The sequence below is a fragment of the Petaurus breviceps genome, unplaced genomic scaffold (genome assembly GCF_028583685.1).
Source record: "Petaurus breviceps papuanus isolate PSGF00001 unplaced genomic scaffold, PetGlider_PUasm1.0 181, whole genome shotgun sequence".
NCBI classification, from domain to species: Eukaryota; Metazoa; Chordata; class Mammalia; order Diprotodontia; family Petauridae; genus Petaurus; species Petaurus breviceps.
In genome coordinates, this window is record NW_027185784.1 from 23,321,216 (window position 1) to 23,340,421 (window position 19,206).

At 35.2% G+C, this 19,206-nt stretch overlaps 1 protein-coding gene across 5 annotated transcripts in view; it reads left to right on the forward strand.

Moving 5' to 3' along the window:
* LUC7L2 (LUC7 like 2, pre-mRNA splicing factor) overlaps positions 1–19,206 on the forward strand; it is a 108,321-nt gene that overhangs the window by 32,650 nt on the left and 56,465 nt on the right. For 3 of the 5 annotated variants that reach the window (XM_069087334.1, XM_069087330.1, XM_069087329.1), the window contains one exon: positions 10,707–10,801. In XM_069087334.1, coding sequence (XP_068943435.1) covers positions 10,707–10,801 — 95 coding nt within the window. Of the gene's footprint in view, positions 1–8,843; positions 8,915–10,706; positions 10,802–19,166; positions 19,186–19,206 lie in introns of those variants that run through there. The other 2 variants (XM_069087333.1, XM_069087332.1) reach the window with 2 other exon arrangements.

The following is a 19,206-nucleotide window of genomic DNA, read 5'->3' on the forward strand; positions in this document are numbered from 1 at the left end:
TTAAAGTTAGCATAGCTTTCTTGTGCTTCAATCCTTTGCCTTTTACTGGAGTAAGGAATTAGTTTTAGGATGCTTAGCTTTATTTGGTTGCTTTTCTATTTTGCTGTAGCACCGGACTATATAGAATACTATCCTTAATCATTAATTTGCAACTAAGAAAATTCACAAACCCTGTTCTGTGGCTTATATGCTAGCCTTTAAACATAATAAAATAATTGAGATAACTGTGTGGCTTTAAGATTTCTTGAGAAGACCAAATTTCATAAGAGGACCATGTTTATTTTGTCTTCTCTCCGTGGTATTCATCTTTTTTTGTAAGTTGGTGATGTGTAGAATCTATACAGCCTTTAGCCTTGGAAGAATCCAAATGCCCTAATTTATGAGAAGGTCCCTAAGCATTAAGAGCTTTGACTCACAGCATCTAGAGAAAGAACTGTATGTACATGGATGGTGAGGGGGACAGGGAAGAAGATAGAAGTTAAACTGAGGCCGTGGTATAACATGGCAAAGATTGTTTGTCCCAGGGAAGTATGCCTGAAACTGAAAACTAGAAACTATAAATTATTAAGGGTTTGGTTTTGTTGTTTTTTTTTTTTTAACCTTGATGCCTTTCTACAGCTAATGGCCTCCACAAATTAATATCATACACAATTTGGTGTATGTATGCCTTTTTACTATAGTCCTATCTGAATACAGATTGCTCTCAGAGGTAATTGGAATCTATTGACCTTGCTTTGAGTATAATCTTAATCCATTCCCCTAATCTTGGAGATGAGGAAATTGAAATCTAGAGAACTGAAATGAATTGTTCAGTCACAAAAGCCTTCTCTGGCTCCAAACTCAGTGCCTTTTCCATTTTACCATACTGGTCTACCTATTTGAGATGTTCCTCAAGCCTCAGTGAATACCTTTGTGGTTATTGACCTGGAAGATCATTTTCCCATATCTTTTAACATATGTTGCTTAATTTGAGGTTTGTGTTTATTTTATAGTTGACTAGATTATCGCTGAAATCTAGTCTAGCTCTGTTCAACAAAAGTTTTAATCACCTACCAAGGTCAGAGTACTTAACCTTGGGAATAGAGATGGTTAATGATCAGTGTCATAGTCTCTGCCCTAAAGAAACTTAATTTCTAGTAGGAGAGACATATGTCTGTTGATACAGTATAATTGCAAATAGAGTATGTAAGTGAATGGGAAGATTCTAAAGTGCTCTAAGAGGTAGTGATCAATATTAGGTCCGATCATTGGCAAAAACTTCAAGGAAGAAGAGTGGCATTAGAAGTAAACCTTGCAGGATGGATAAAATTTCATAAAGTAAGGAAAGATTCTGTGATTTTGTGAGCCTATAATTCTCAGCAAATAAACACCAGAATTATTCAAGGCTAAAGATTTGTAAGAGGCAGCCTGCCCTTCCTGGAGAAAAGTACATCATAAAATAAATTGTATCTGTCAAAGTAATACTTGCTATTTTAGTACCACAAAAGGATTTATCTGTAGTCCCCAGAAGTTTTCTACTGGCATTCACCCCTACCAGTGCCTAGGGACTTTTGCTTGTGTAGTGTTAATGGGTGTGGGATGTAAGGTAACATCTTTTACTAATTTTGTCCCCTCCTATGGCTCTACTATTGACCCCTCTCCCTTTAATGGATATATTGAAACAAGCGAGGTATCTTGTGTTTATTTTACTCGTTAAAACTTTTTTTTTGCTTTTTGGAGGGCAATTGGGCTTAAGTAACTTGCCCAAGGTTACACGGTTAGTTTTTTTGTATTAAGTGTCTCAGGCTGGAACCAAACTCAGGTTCTCCCGACTCCAGGGCCAGCACTATACTCACTGCGCCACCTAGCCCTTCCTTGTGAAAACTTTTTTAATTTTGAATTTCATTCTCATAGAATTCCAAGGACCTTTTTCTTGTCATTGGAATAACTTAGTTACTACAGTTGACCTAGAAATAGCATGAAGTGATAGTATATATTTAAGATTTATTAATCAAATATTAAGCATTTCTTTATGTGAAAGACATCACAGTAAACACTTTGAGTCCCAAGTACAATTTCTGTCACTGAATACATTGAACGTGAGAGGATAACATTATGGTATTTTGTACTCCTCTTTGAAGGAAAAACAGCTGACCTGCTAAGAGTTGTGGATTTGGAGTGAGAAAACCTGAGTTTAAATTCTGCCTGTTAGTACCTTTTTAAAAATTTTGACAAATCATTGGATTACTCTGTAATGACTGTTTCCTCATCTCTGAAATGAGGAAATTGACCTGGGGTACCTCTTAGATCCCTTCCAATCTATTTTTTTTTTAAATTAAGCAGTGGGGGTTAAGTAACTTGCTCAAGGTTACACGGTCAGTCATCTCTGGGTGTGGTGCTGAGTGTCTGAGCCCGGGATTCGATCTCCAGGTCATCCCAACACTGGAGCTGGTGCTCTTACTCACTGAGCCACCTGGTGGCCCCCTTCCAATCTATTTTTATGAGCCTTTGAATCTTTCAAAAAGTAAGCCAGTCTTCTATGGTTTATGATTCTTTTTTTTTTTTTTTTTAAGCAATTGGGGTCAAGTAACTTACTCAACACGCCCAGTATATTTCTGGGTGGGTGCTAAGTGTCTGAGCCCGGATTTGATCCCAGGTTATCCTGACTCTGGGGCTGGTGCTCTTACTCACTGTGCTACCTGGCCGCCCCTATGATTCTTGTTATCATGTGTGGAATATACATACACATTCTCTCTTCATGACACACATATATACATAAACACAGAGCTTTCTGTAATGTGTTCCTAAAAACAAGACTAAAACAATATTTATGAATCATAATAAAAATTTTAAACAATAGTTATAGCTAGTGTTAATAAATAATATTTAAAGCTAATGTTATGCCTTTGCAACTCACAGCAGAAGCAGCATTTTGTTGTTGTTTTTTTAAAAGCAGTTGGGGTTAAGTAATTTGCTCAAGGTTACACAGCCAGTTATTTTGTGTGGGTGCTAAGTGTCTGAGCCCAGATTCTATCCCCCAGGTCATCCCGACACTGGGGCTGGTGCTTTTACTCGCTGTGCTACCTGGCCACCCCTGAAGCAGCATTTTGAAAAAATTCCACAATGGCCCCCTCCCCCCCCTTTTTTTTTTAAGTGAATAATCACTTCTTAATTACAAGTTAAGAATAAAACATTATGACTAAAGACAAACAGGATATTCATGGCAGTGGAGTGATTTGGAGTTGGGTGAGGTTAATTTTGAGTTGTAAATTTGGCTAGGCAGGTGGAATAATGGCAGAGCTGACCTGGATTCAGGTTTAGCTTTTGACACCAACTGGCAATGTGAATCTGAGCAAGCCCCCAAGCAGCTCTCTAGGATATAAGTTGCGGAACAGTTGTACTTCTGGTGGAGACTTCCTGCCCCATGAAATCACCAGTCTAAACTAAAGGAAAAAAAAATTTGATAGACATTTGAAGAAATCAGGGTGGGTGGGAAAAGACAGGATATATGGATAGCAGATCATTTGAATTTTGTTTTAAGTAGGCCAGAGTTAGAGAAGGATTGAAGAATAGTTAGGAATATGGAGTATAGAAATCGGGTGAGGTTGAATGGTTAATGTAGCTGTTACACTTTTAATCATTTCTGGTTAGTTGTAGTTTTGCCTAAAGACAAAAGACTGTACCACATGTCTTTCAAAGTCTTTTCCAGTCTAGTTATTCAATTAAAATTGTGGAAACTGATCAGAGACTCTAATGGGGACCTCTCAGGCCATAGCCAGTTGCCTGTTGTAAGGATAGAGAGAAGAAAGTTCTCCACAATTGTGGTTTTTTTTTATATGTGGAAGTGCTCACTTTTTCTCCCTTTCTAAGCCAAGTTCCTGTCATTTTGAATTAGTGGAGTGAATTTAATACAGACTCTTTCTCTCTTTCAAAGATGCCTGCCCAGAAAGGACCTTGCCTGTTCCATTCTCTGACTTCTAGGCAGGACTGTGCCAAAATCATTCCTAAAAGTTTTATAGTCCTTTCTTATTTAATTTTAAAGAAAATTGTTTTGAACCAGTTAAGCCTTTGACTGCAGATTGGTATATGTGGAAATTAGAGAGGTAGCTGAGACAAACATTTAAGGTAAAAAAGAAACAGAATTCATCTCCCTGTTTTCCCTCCACTGTCATTGCTAAGGAGCGGGTTGGGAACAGAAAGGAGAGTATTTTCTACTGCAGTGTGAGTGCAGTGGTGTGCATTGTGTCCTGTTCTAGAGCTCTCTGCTTAGGTTTCTGTTCTTATTACCACAGAGCCAACTCAGTTTAACAATTGAGGGATAGAGAAAGGCAGTGGGGTCAGAGAGATCTAGGAGGTGAAGTGAGGAAATATGTGTTCACTTCTTGGAGTCTCAGTTTGCTAAATTAGCAGGTTTGACTAGTTGAGCTATTCTAGTTTGCTCCCTGTAGTCCTTTATAGGATATAGGGAAAAATAAGAGCTCATATTTTAAGACAGCAAGAACTGGATTATCCTTCTATGTTAATTTCTAATTAGGAAAATTTCAGGTGGTGTGGCAGATATATATATAATTATTATTATTATTTAATGGTGACCTCAGCATAGGTGGTACAACAGATTCAGTTAGTAAATCCTGCCGTGGCCTAATTCCCTTATCTAAGACAGGCCCAAGGAAGAGGAAAGGGACAAAGTTGATGGGTCCCCAGTCCCAGAAAAACTTATAATGTGGGTGTGCTTTGCTGGAGGAACCTGAGTGTTATGTGGAACTGTGCTGAATTTCCAGGAGTATCCAGAGTTCAGATTCTGGTTATGTTATATACTTAACTCATGTAACTATAAATAGAATCACCTAATTTTTTTTTCCTATAAAATGAGGATGTTGAATTATATATAATAATTATATTATTATATATAATAATCTTCTCTTCTAGCTTTAAATTTCTGAACCAGTGATCTGGTTAGGATTGGACTTTCCTTTGGAGTCCTGGCTATAAAGAATTGTCTTCTCCAAATGGTATTGTTACAAGTACTGTTGGATTACTTGAAGAGCTGACAGATCCTGGAGTGGCATGCATGCTAAGCTTTGTGTTGTTTGCACAATCCATAGTTCTCCCATGGTGAGGGGGAAAGACTTGTTTTCTGGAGCATACACTATAGGATTTTTTTTCTGAAATAATTTGATCTGTCTTTTGCCCTGAAATTTTTTAATAGCTTCACTTTAGGCAATATCTAACACAGCATTAAATAGCTGGAAAATTTTGGATCAAAACAGATGTTGTGTAGACAACTGTATAAATATGTGCCTTTTTTCTTTGAATTTTTAATTGGCCCTCTGTTATCTGGCCACTGCTTTTCCAATCACAGTCACTCAGTGTTTCAGACTAACTAATCTACTTATTCCCTCTCTGTATTCACATTGCTGCCTTCCTTTCTTGTCTGTTTTAAGTCCTTTTTTTTCAAAACACCAAATAAATCCTGTTCCCTCCATGAAACCTTTCCTGAACTGCCTGATCTTTGGTGATCTCTCATTTCTCATAAATCTTGTAGTCACTATTGCCTGTACCATTCTTTTAGAATTTACTGTCTGTGCTTCCTTTCATTCTTATTTATTTCTTTGTTTGACTTACTTCCCCAACTAGGCTTAAATTTGTAGATGGAGTACTCTACCTTGTGTGCCCTAAACCCTAGCGCATAGTTGGCTTTGTTAATGACAATTTGAACACAACTTTAGCATTAAAAAGGATATATCTACTTAGCTTATTTGATGTTATGAACTTTTGCCCAGAAAACTGTCTTTCTATATATTTTTAAAAAATTAATTTATTCGGGTGGCTAGGTGGAGCCACCAGCCGTGGAGTCAGGAGGATCTGAGTTCAAATTTGGCCTCAGACACTTAACACTTACAAGCCCCGTGTCCTTGGGCAAGTCACTTAACCCCAATTGCCCTGCCTTCCCCTCTCCAAAAAGCAAAAAAAAAAATTAATTTATTTGTTCTTAGTTTTCAACGTTCAGTCCCACAAGCTTTTTGAGTTTTAAATTCTCTCTGCCTCCCTCTCCTTCCCCCTCCCCAAGATGGCATGCAGTCTGATATAAGCTTTACATATGCATTCATATTAAACATATTTTCACATTAGTCATGTTGTAAAAAAGAATTAGAAACAAAAAGAGAGAGAGAGAGCCAATAATGTGTTTCAATCTGTATTCTGCATTCAGACTCCATAGTTTTCTCTGGATGTGGATAGCATTTTTCATCATGAGCCTATTGGAGTTGTCTTAGATCCTTGCATTACTGAGAAGAACTAAGTCTATCAAAGTTAGTCATCACACAGTGTGGCTGTTACTGTGTACAATGTTATCCTGGTTCTGCTCACCTCCCTCAGCATCAGTTCATGTAAGTTTTTCCAGGGTTTTCTGAAGTCTGCCTGCTCATCCTTTCTTATAGTACTGTAGTATTCCATTATATTCATATACCACAACTTGTTCAATCATTCCTCAATTGATGGGCATCCCCTAAATCTCCAATTCTTGGCCACCTAAAAAGAGCTGCTATAAATATTTTTATACATGTGGTTCCTTTTCCCATTTTTATGATCTCTTCCGGGTACAACCGTAGAAGTGGTATTGCTGCGTCAAAGGGTATGCACATTTTTATAGTCCTTTGGGCATAGTTCCAGATTGCTCTCCAAAATAGTTGGATCAGTTTACAACTCCACCAACAATACATTAGTATTCTAATTTTCCCACATCTTCAGCATTTATCATTTTTCTGTTTTGTTGTTTTAGCCAATCTGGTATGATGTGGTACCTCAGAGTTGTTTGATTTGCATTTCTCTAATCAGTAGTGATTCTAGAGCATTTTTTTTCATATGACTATAGGTACCTTTAATTTCTTCATTTGAAAATTGCCTGTTCTTAACCTTTTCAGTATTTCTGTTAATGGAAATACTATTTCCTATTCTCTGAAGTTCCAAGTTAGATGGCAGTTGTTTCCCGTTGGTTGCAATGGAACCAGGCTCAAAAATAACTTATTTATCAAACATCCTCTATGTAAGGCAGTGTGCTAAGCTCTGGTAATATAAAGAGAAATTTAAAAAAAAAAATCTCTGCCCTCAAAAGATTTTTTTTTCTATTTAAAGAATTCAGCATATACCTAGATGAGCAAAGATATTTGAGGAAGGAAAGAATGGAAAAGGTTTCCCATAGGAGCTATAGCACCTGAGCTGGGTCTTGAATGAAGCTAAGGATGCTAAGAGGGGAGAAGAGAGTACATCCCTGAGTTGGGGCCAGTTTCAGAGGATGAGAGGGCATGGAGTGCCAAGTTCAGGGCACTACAGATCCCTTGGTGGGAACATAGCATAAGTGAAAAGGGAGTAAAGTGGAAAGAGAAGGCATCTAAGTAGACATATTCATAGAAGTGGGTTTAGGTAGAGTAGTTATGCCAAAAGGGAAGCTTAATTATTTTTTGAAAAATAAATACATTTTTAATGCTGGTAAATTTGACTCTGTGATATTTATGTTGTTATAACAAGTCATATACATTAAAGTTCAGGCTCAAAGCTTCCCTCCAGAGGGGTAACAGTGAAGGCACAATTTTCAAACATTGCCTTGGGGGCACAAATCTGGGCTCTATAGTATTTTTTTCTTCCTTCTTTTTAAAAAATGAGGGCTATTTCTTTTAACTCTTTGGAAAAACATGGTTTGGGCCAGATAGTTTGACTGAAATGGAATCTACTAACAGTATTTTAAAATTCTTTTTAAAGCTCCTTATTGGTTTCAGTGGTACTCTACTTTCAGTACATAAACCCATAATAAATAAACTTAATACTGCATTTTGTGGTAGTGTAGCTAAATTGTACCGCAATAAGTAAAATATAAAACTTCTTGAAAAACCTTAAAATAGCAGTAAATTATTATTAAACTTACTAGAGCTTTGTCTGTATCTTATACTGCTACAAGTTTTATTTTGTTGCTTCATGTTTTTTTGTATCTTTATAGAAGAGAAGTTAATATTTAAATTCAGTGTGTTAGCTCCAATTATCTTAGCAGTTAGGATTTATGGATGCCCATGTATATATAATGCTAGACAAGACAAAAAGTTACTTTTTAAATACTTTTTGGTATTTTATGGCAGTAGATATTTTTATAAAAATCATTTAGATATAAGATAGCATTAAGGCTATGTCCTACGAGTAAATTAAATTTAATGTTGATGCCACTTAAACAAACATCAACATATTTAAGCGTTTTTCTTGTTAGTAAAACTGGTAGAAGTATTGTTTCATGAACCCTGGCCTGTACATACTCCTAAAACCTTAGGTTTAACAAAAGCACTGAAAAAAGCTTGCTCTTAAAATACTAAAACAAACTTGAAGATAATCTGTAGTGGAAGCTTTGTTTTCTTTCTAAAATAGCAATACCTCATCTTAGCTTGAGTGTAGATTTGGAATTCTAATTTGTTTCTTTGCTCAGTGGTAAAATGCCTGCATCACAGTAAAATGCCATGACAGAATGACATTCCATTATGAATTTATTGTAGTGCCATTCTAACTTGTTTATAGGCTTTATATTACTGGAGGGTCTGGTAAAATAATTATGCATATGATTTTTCATTCCAGTTTGCCTATAGAGCAAGAATCTCTGGGCTCCAACCTGGGACTTCTATCTTTGGTTGGCAGTTTTCTTATCTGGGGCTTTAGGTACTTAAATCAGGATATCTTTTTGAAAACTTGATTTTGTTCACTTTTGTTTTCATATACAACAATCTTTACAGTCAACATGTACTTCTAGATGCTGTGTTGAAATTGCTGGCAGAATCTATTTATTCTATACAAACTGAACAATCTGGCCCCTTGTTTTATTTATAAAGGTTCAATGTATCTATGCCTGCCTACTTCAATCTGCAAGGGAGTGTCAGAAAGGCCCCGCAATCGCCGAGCCGTGAGTTATCACTAACTTTTCAGATGTGTTAATGAATGTGGAACAAACCAGTTGTGTTTAAAAGGAGATAAAAAGGACCCCAAAATAACCATTTTTGTAGTAGCAGGCGTGAACACTAAAGGGATTAATCCAAATTGTGGGTATTAAAAATAACCTATTAAAACCAGAGACTAGCCTCTAGAAAACCTATTGTTGAACTGCTCTGAAGCCATCACTTTAGCCTGTGAATTACTGGTCTTGATATTGATGTAAACTGTTTGCAAATAAGTATTTTGTTAAAAGTTTGGTTAACCAAGTTAAAAACAATTTGAACAAAATCTAGCCCATCTGAAATGACAAATGTTTAGTTGCCTTCAAATAAACAGTTGTTACCTTCAAACTTAGATTATATAATGGGGGTCAAGGCAATGACTTAAAGAATCTTCTTTTGATATTTAGATGTAAAAATGGCAATAATTGGAATCATTGAATCATTTTATAGATGAATGTTATTTGAATGCTCCAGGCTTTATGTGAAGTGGATAGGTATTTATGTTAATAATCATAAAATTTATCCACCTTCTTTAAAATACTTTAAAAGCTTTAGGGGAATGGGAAGAATGCCAAATTGAGTTTGGATGGTTTGGCACCAACAGTTGGTTTTGCTTCAGTAATTCACCAGTAGGTTTTCACTTATCAGTGATACTACCCAAATTATTAAAATGTAAAGTTTAAATAATTTTCTCAGAGCCTGTCATGACAGCTCTGTATCTTCAGAGAAAAATGCCTTAGGAATGACCTCATTTCCAAAAATGGAATGCAGTACTGAAAATTCGATTATGGTTTTTTTTTCTTTTTTCAAGGAGATAAATTTATTTAAATCAGTAACTGTAACATCTGCACTTTATGTTATTAAAACTAAAGTTGCCCACCAGTTGGACATCCGTATTTGGTAAGCAGGTGATAACTTCTGCTGCAGTAGGAGGTGCAGCTTGTCAACAAGAAGACAGAATGAATTTAAATGTTTCCAGCTTGGCATTTGTAAAGCACAGGAATGCATAAACTCAGTGGTTTTGGGGCCTTTGGAGGCTTTTAAAATGATGTTGAATTTAGGCGATGTACCTTTGTTTGACTGGTGTGTAAGTACTTCTTCCAGGTTTGTACACTCTTAAACACATTATTCTACCCTCTCTAACCCCCCTCCCCCTAAGCAGCAAAAGGGAGACACTACAACTGGAACAAAATAGTGGAAGAAATGGTGGCTGGGGTTCGGTGGGGATTCACAGTGTGTATACAATGTTTGCAAGATTCTTTTTTATGTTTTGCAATTTAATGTAAAAGATTTTTAAAATCAGTGTTTAGTGTTGAGAAGACCTTTAACACCATTAAACAAAAGCTGTTCTAGTGGCTTTGCCACTTACTGTGCGACCTTGGGCAAGTCATTTAACCTTTTCAGGCCTCAGTTACCTCATCTGCAAAATGAGGAGGTTGGACGAATGATCTCTAAGGTCCCTTCCAGCTCTAAATTCTGATTCAGTGATGTGTACCCTGTTTATTATAATGCAATGCTTTTCCAACTTTGACTTTTTGAATTACATATTCATTAATTTATATTGGAACTGCATGTTGTCCATTATAATTTGCATACTTAAATAATTTCTGGCACAGGAGATTATGTAAATCAATTTATGAAGGGATAGTTTTTACCTATTTATATGTGTACATTCACATAAAAAGCTAGCAAATGTAGAGTTATCAGAAAATAAATGTTTTCCAGTTGTCTAACCTTAGTTGTTACTTTCCTATATTACAGGAGACACTACCCGCCAGCGAATCAAATTCAGTGATGACAGAGTATGCAAGAGTCACCTTCTCAACTGCTGTCCTCATGATGTTCTCTCTGGAACTGTATGTATTTCTTAACTCTAATAGAGTTTGATTATTTAATGATAATAAAAATAAACCAATGTATGGAAATTGAACCTTCAATTATGGTAGTATGTACAATGATATATCAGTTTATAACCTCTCTATGATAATAATGTTAGAGAAAAGCAGGATTAATGCTTGTTAATAGGCTTTCTGTCACTTTTACTTTACATTGCTAAATTTCAGTGTATATAACTGATAGATGATATTTCTAATAAGGACTCTGTTGGAATAGATTAGTTATTTTCTGCTTTTATTGACCATTTAAAGAAATTTATTTGGAAAACAGCTGATTAAAATATTATATAGGTATTGCATTTTAATTTGGAAATGTATATGTGAGTTTAAAGTGGTTTCCTTAGCATTCTGATTTTATTAGAACTTTATAATAAAAAGTATGTTTTATTTAATACCATACACTTAGATGGTTAAATCACAGTGGTTACAGTGGGGAAAAACAGATTAACAGACAGCTAAAATTGTTTTTTTTTTTGCCTTTTCGAGGGCAATTGGGGTTAAGTAACTTGCCCAAGGTTACACAGCTAGTTTTTTTATGTGGGTGTTAAGTGTCTGAGGTGAGCTGAACTCAGGTCCTCCTGACTCCGAGGCCAGCGCTTTACTCACTGCACCACCTAGCCGCCCCCACACCTAAATTTATGCAGCTCCTCTTTCTTTAGTTGAAATTAATGTGGATAGTTCCCAATAATTTACTTTTGCTTAGTACCTTATAAAACTGGTATAATCTTGGGTGATTCCAAGTAATTGTCCCCTTTAGTTCAATAAACATTAAGTGCCTACTATATTTTAATTATTTGTGGTAGATCAAATGATGTTGACCCCTTTTAAAAGAGGTAGGGAACTCCTGACATTTAGATGTTATGACATTTGTTGAGATAACTACTCATACTTGCTATCCCTTTCTTGACTGAAAAAAGACTTCCATCAACATACTACATTTGATGGATGTTGAACTCTGCACTACTTTCAGCTCACATAAGTCTGAAATTTTTTAAAAATAGGCATGAAGAAGAGATTATCTTTTTGTCCAATATTGGCTTTAAGCTGTCCTAGTGGTCAGCTTCCACTTTGGAAAGATTAAAGGAAATGTATGAAAAACCATGGATATTGGACCTGCGCCCTATAGGACAAACCTCTAATTTTCCTGTGATAAGAGGAAAAACAATGATTTTTTTTTTAATAAAACAATTGGGGTTAAGTAACTTGCTCAAGGTTACATGGCCAGTTATTTCTGGGTGTGGTACTAAGTATCTGAGCCTGGATTTGATCCTAGGTCATCCCGACTCTGGGGGCGGTGCTCTTACTCACTGAGCCACCTGGATGCCCCAATGATGTTTTTTTAAAAGAAAGTTTATATTTCTTATATAACTGTGTTAAAAATAATATTGTGCATTGTGAAGTCCTGTCAATTTTTTTAGTAATACACATAATCTATTCTCCTTCATTTTATATTTAGAACTTTAATAAGTAAATATTTTCTTCTCCAAAATCTTTAACAAAGCTTTTTCTTCATTTATAGATGTATGTATTTTAACAAATTAAGTTTTAATTAAAAAAAGGACTAAATTATATATCTCTTTAATTCTCTATTTTGTAGAGATCCATGCCAAGTCTTATACTTAATATTTTGTATAATTAAAAGTTGGTTGATTGTATTGAGGCATAGTAATGCCATAATAAATACCTTAGATTTCCATAGTACTTTACAGTTTACAAAGCACTTTTACATAAATGTTTTCATTTAATCCTCACCATTACCCTGTGGGATGATCAAGAGAGACATTATCCACATTCTGTAATTTATAAAATTAAGGCTCATAGAGGTTTACTCAAGATCTTAAAGTTAGTGAGTGGTGAGTCTGAGAGAAAAATATGGGTCTCCTGACTCAAGCTCTAATTTACTTTCCATATGAACATTCCATGGTGATTAGAGTTTATGAGATTTAAGTATTCAGTGCTTCTTTATTGCAAGTTGTAGAGTTTAAGGTGAAAGGGACTTGAGGAGTCATCTAGTCCAGTATCCTCAGTTTTACAGATGAGGAAAATGAGATGCAGAGAGATTGAGTGGCTTGCCCACAGTCAATACAATTAAGTGAGCAGTGTTGTCCTGGCATGGGAAGACAGGTATACAAATAATTGATTACTGTGAATTGGCAAAGTGATTTTATTTTATTTTTCAGTTTTTTTGCTTTTTGGACGGGGGAGGGAGGGCAGGGCGATTGGGGTTAAGTGACTTGCTCAAGGTCACATGGCTAGTAAATGTTAAGTGTCTGAGGCTGGATTTGAACTCAGGTCCTCCTGACTTCAGGGCTGTTACTCTATTCACTGCACCACCTAGTTGCCCCCAAAAAGTGATTTTTAGAAATCATTGTAGAAATATCTGATAAATGTTACACAGATATTCAAATTTTTTGATCCAGTGAAGTTTAAAACTCAAACTCCAAGGTTACAGATGTAGTTAATGACAGAATAAGAAGTACAACCAAGTTCTTGACTTACTGCTTCATTATTTTTAAAAAATGACTGCAAGCTACATTTCAATCAAAAATACTTTTGTGAAGCTATTGTATATTGATTGCAAAAGAGGGGACAAAGGTAACTCCGAAGTTTCAAGCCTAGGGAAATTCAATAGTGGGAGTGAAAATGTCAAAGAGAACTGGGAGGATCATTAAATGCAATTTAAGATGGTGGTTGCCACACTTATCACATAGAATGATCCCTTTTTTTTTTTTTTTTTTACTTTTTTGAGGGCAGTTGGGGTTAAGTGACTTGACCTAGGTCACACGACTAGTTTTTTTGTGTTAAGTGTCTGAGGTCAGATTTGAACTCAGGTCCTCCTGACTCCAGGGGCGGTCCTCTATTCACTGTGCCACCTAGCCGCCCGAATGGTCCCTTTTTGACATTAATAAAAATCATGGACTCTAAATATTTGTACTATTAGAGTACATTTAGAAAATACAAAAAGCCTATAAATGAGTGAGACTGTTATTATTCCTAGAAAAGGAATATTAAGTCAGACTATGCCAAAAAGGGTTGATAGCTGACCTTACTTGAGAGGTTTTCTTAGAGTTTCTTGCCCACTTACCATAGACCAAATAAGGAAAATGTTCAGGGCTGTGCCATGGAAGAGTCTTGAGAATAGTACTATGATTTTAACCTAATATTTATTTAGGATTTTACAAATGGTTTTAACAAAAATTATAAATCCTTATAATTGTGGATAGAAGAGAAAGGCATCATGCTACCTATTAAGTAGTAAAATGATTTGACTAATGACATGACTAAGAATATTATCTTCAGAATCTTCACTCAGCACTTGAATAAGGGATGCTTCATACATAGTAACTGTGCTTGTAGGTGCTCTAACAAACACTTTTGCTGATCAGGATCTATGGAGTTTTTATCTTCTGTAACAAAAGGAGAGTGGTGTGAATGAACTGTTCATCTTGAATGTTGGGACGACTGAGCTGTAACTGAAGTTTTAACAGTTCTGTTGTCTTGCTCTCATGTAGCAGTTACTCTTTTAAAATGTTTTAAATTGATGCTCTTTTTAAAATACCACTATCACTTCTTAATTACTTAATTAATTCTCTCCTTGGCCCCAAACTATCCCTTGCAGACAGCTATTTCTTATAACAAATCATTACAGTGAAGCAAAAAAAATATTAGCTGTGTCTGAAAATAAAGTGTGATTACATACCTGTAGTCTGCCACCTCTTTGACAAGATACAGCATAACAGCCACTCTTTTCAAAAATTTATTTTTATGTCCGTGTTGGCCGTATTGCAGTAAAAATCAAGAAACACAAAGTTTAAAAAAGTATGCTTCAATCTACATTCAGAGTTAATCAGATCTTTCTCTGTTTGTGGATAGCATTTTTCATGATGAGTCCTTTGGAATTAATTGTCTTGGATTGTTGTATTAAATCTGGGCAGCTAAGTCTTCCACATTTGATCATCTTTACAGTACTACTACTATCCGTACATACAGTATTCTCCTCAGTCAGCTCACTTCATTTTGCACAAATTCATATAAGTCTTCCAGGTTTTTCTGAAACCACATTGTTCTTTGTTTCTTATAGAACAATAGTATTCCATCATAATTCAGTCATTCTCCAATTAAAAGGCATCCCTTCAATTTCCAATTCTTTTCTGCCAAAAAAAAAAAAAAAGCTGCATAGCATCTACTCTTGAGATCTATCCCATCTCTTTTGCACTGCCAAACTATCCTTGTTAGTCTTAACTAGGATTATGATGATTCCTCTAACTGGACTTCTTGTCTCCAGTATTTCCCCTCTCTAGTCTATTCTTCCAAAATAGTTTCAGAATACCTAAGTTATAGGATGTTATTCCCCTGATCAGAAACCTTCAGTAGCTTTTCCCTGCATAAAAATTCTTTCGCTTGCAATTTAAGATCCTTTACAGTCTTAATCCAGCTTCGATTTTCATCTTTATTTCACTCTGTTGTTCTTACATATTCTAGGTTTTAGTCATATTAACCTATGCTTTCTGTTTCCCAATATTATTCTGTCTTCATGTATTCTTGAAGGCTGTTCTTTTTTGCCCGAAAATCTTGCTGTATTGCTTGTTCCAGGTTCAGAATAGGCGTCATCTCTCTTTCCTGAGTTCCAGTTTGAAAATTATTTCTCTTCCCTTGTATTTCTTACAATATCACTTTGTGTAGAACCCTGTAGCCTGAGTTACCTGGAGGTGAGTTATTTGGATTTTTACTTTTTATGGTTGTAGACAACCTTTAACACTGTATTTCTTGGTTGTATGGACCTTTGACTTGACTTCTGTCTCAATACATATGGCTCAATCATCCCTAAAAGAACAAACCATCTGATTTCCCAAAACACTGAATAAAACAACAAAATTATCATGAATTTAAGGTTGAAGAGTATAGTGAAGTATGTAATAGCTTTTATTTTCTCTTACCAAGTACAAAATACTTCTTTCTTCATTCACTTATTCACATTAGAAAAGTTGAATTTCATCCCATCTCAAGCTAATAAAATTTTTTGCATTATATTCCTGAAACTCTGTTTTAAGTAAATTAATTTCTTGTCCTATGGAATTTAACACAGTGGTGTTTACCTTTTTACTATTAAATTTCATGTATATGCTGATGTCAATGAAAGGTACTTTTTATAGTCTCATTTATATTTGACTTTGCCTTTTGTTTTTCTGTTTAAATTGAGTGTGACTCATACCCAGAGAATTCATAATACTTCACACTAATTATATTTAAGGCACAGTTTAAAGTCTTGTTTTGGAGATGCTTTTAGGTTTTCCACTTTTGCTCACTTGTAAAATGGTCATTTTTTTCCCCTCTTCTCCAAACAACCAGGTTAGATCACATTCCCTTTTCAGATACAACCAAAGTACAAGCCTGTGTGGTCTCCCTGTTTTCTGCCAAGACTTTTTGGCTTACAACTTGCCTGAGGGTACATGAGGATAACTGTGTCACATATGATTGGTATGGAGTGTGTGTGCATGTGTAATGATAGTTACCAGAGGACCTCATAGTGAGCAGATTTGGTTATGATGTTAAGAAGAATATGAGACCTGAGGTTTTTAAGCACCTAAAATGTGTGTATTTGAACTGTCCATTTTAGTTATACCCCCACTTATAATAAGAGAATTATTTTTTTTTGCTTTTTAGAGGGGGGAGGGGAGGGCAAATGGGGTTAAGTGACTTGCCCAAGGTCACACAGTTAGTTTTTTTATTTTTGTGTCAAGTGTCTGAGGCCGGATCCAAACCCAGGTCCTCCTAACTCCAGGGCCAGTGCTCTACTCATCAGGCCACCTAACTGCCCCAATAGTAAGACAATTTTAAGAGACCATTTAGTTCAGTCCTCTTTTTTATTCTTACTCTTGGTTTTGAAAAAGAATTCTGAGGTTTCTCACTTTGAAGAAAGAAAACAGTTGCATTAGTGGTCCCTGAGTCATTACTAGAGTCAATGTTTATCTGCTTTGTGGAAGGGATCAGAGAGTGTTGACTATTTTAAAAGTTTGTTTTAATTGAGAACCAATTTAAATTTTCCAGGTAGTTTCCCTTTTAATAGCTTCATTGTTCTCTCTCCTAAGGCCTAGTCTACTCCTTACCTTCTCTTGTTCTTACCTGAATTTAGATGATTTAGAAGAAGTCTGTAAAGGATAAGGTGTAAGAGGAAGGGATTTTTTTTTACCCTAACATGGTACTAAAGACAGAAGAAAGTCATCATATCTCCCTTTCCCAGACAGAAGCCAAGCCCAAGGCACATAAGACCAAGAAATACAATGTTAAAAGTTGTCTACAACCATGAAAAGTAAAACTCCAAATATCCCTCACCTCCTGGTGTTTGAGCTGTTACAGCTTCACGGACAGCTGAAGTACCCTCAGAATATTGGCCCTAGGATGAATAGATTTGATCAACATTCTGTCATCGTTTCCCGAGACCACAAAAATATCTTGTTACTCTCAAAAGATGCTACATCTAGAGCTGGAAATGCCTCAGAGGCCATCCTGTCTGGCCCTTCATTCTACAAATGAAGTTGTGACTACCCAGGGAGACTTTTTAATATACCATGTGATTTTTAAAAATTATATGTTGTGTTTTTTTTTTAAGGCAGCAGATTTATCTTAGGTTACATTTCTCTTAAATCTAATCTAAAAATTAATTTATAATAACTTGAACCCCCATTTTTGAGAGGTGGATCAGGATGTTTAAAAATTGGCCATGGACTGACTTGTAAGTTTTCCATGCAAGTAATTTTAAGCTTACTGTCATAACTTATAAATAAATTAACTTGCAAGTCTTGAATATAATTTTAGGGATTGAATTAGTAATAAAACATGGAATGATTCTTCATTCACCAAGGCAGCTATCCTAAGCAAGCATTGCTAATAAATTCCCTTTAAGCTGCTTTTGTTTAATCATGACTGCTTTTATGGCAGTAAATTTATTAAAAAGGAAATTAATCTTTTGAATAAGCTGATTTTCACATATTTAATTTTTATGTTATTTGTGAACTTGGATGTAGTAACAGTGATCTAATGTCTGATTGTGCCTTTCTGAAATGGTCATCTATCACTCTGAATATTTTGCTTATGATTTAGTCTGGGCTAAATATAGCTGAATTTGTCTCTGTCGATTTTAGATTTATTTAATTCTGCTTCCAAAGGATTTTGAATAATCCAGAGACAATGTGTTTGCAGTCTTGGTCTAGGTCAGTTATGGTTGTCATTAGAGATCAGATGCATCCAGTAATAGGCTTAATTAATTTTGGATACACAGGCATTTTGGAAGCAGGATGAATTTTTGTTATTTGCAAATTTCATTTTGTTTTCTGTGGCATGTATAGGCATTTATAGATGAAATACAACAGAAGGAAGACTGTTGTTAGAAAAATAAAAGTGAAAATAACCCTATGCCCTCAAATTAAAATCTCTCAAAACAGATATGCAAAAGCAAAGTATTAATGAAGAATTATATATGCAGTGGTATTCTTATTTATTATTAGGAGACTGTTCTTTAAATTTCACAAGATAGTACCAATGTTGCTCATTTTATTTAAAATCTATTTTTGTGGTTGTCATCATTTATATAATTGTAATTCATATTTATTGTTTTCCTCTGCTTTCTATATTCTGCATCATATTTCCATTTTTTGTTTCCTTAATACTAATTTCTTTTTTAAATTTTATGTTTATTTTTAGTTTACATCATTCATTTCCACACAAATTAATTTCATATCTATCATTCCTTATTGCAGTAATATCCCATTTTATTACTACTATGTTAAAGTTTAATCATTTACCAATTGTTTAACACATAGTTTATTTCTAGTTTTTGCTTTTAGAGATAATGCTGCTAGGAACATTTTGTACAGATAAGTCTTCTCTTGTCAATATTTTTCATAAATTTTAAATCTAATAGTTGTATTATTGGGTCAGAGATCTTAACATTTTTGTGGCTTTTATTGTATAATTCCATATTGCCTTGCAAAACTGTTAAACCAGCTATTCCATTAATTGCATATCTTTCTTCCCACAGGCAGGCCAACACTGATATTTTGTCATTTTACCATTTAAGTGTATGAATGACTTTGGGTAAGTCACTTAACTGCTCTGGGCCTCAGTTTCCTCACATGTAAAATTAGGGGTTTGGTCTAGAGATCCCTTTCAGTTTAAAATTTATGATTTAATGATTACCTCTAATCTGTTATTCCCTTTGAACAGGTTCATAGTATCATAGATCTAGAAGTAAAAGGACCCTCAAGCCATCCACTCCAGCCCTTTCATTTTGTAAATTAGGAAACTGAGATCCAGACAGGTTAAGTGACTTGTGAAACATCACACAGGTATAGTACACATTAGAGGAT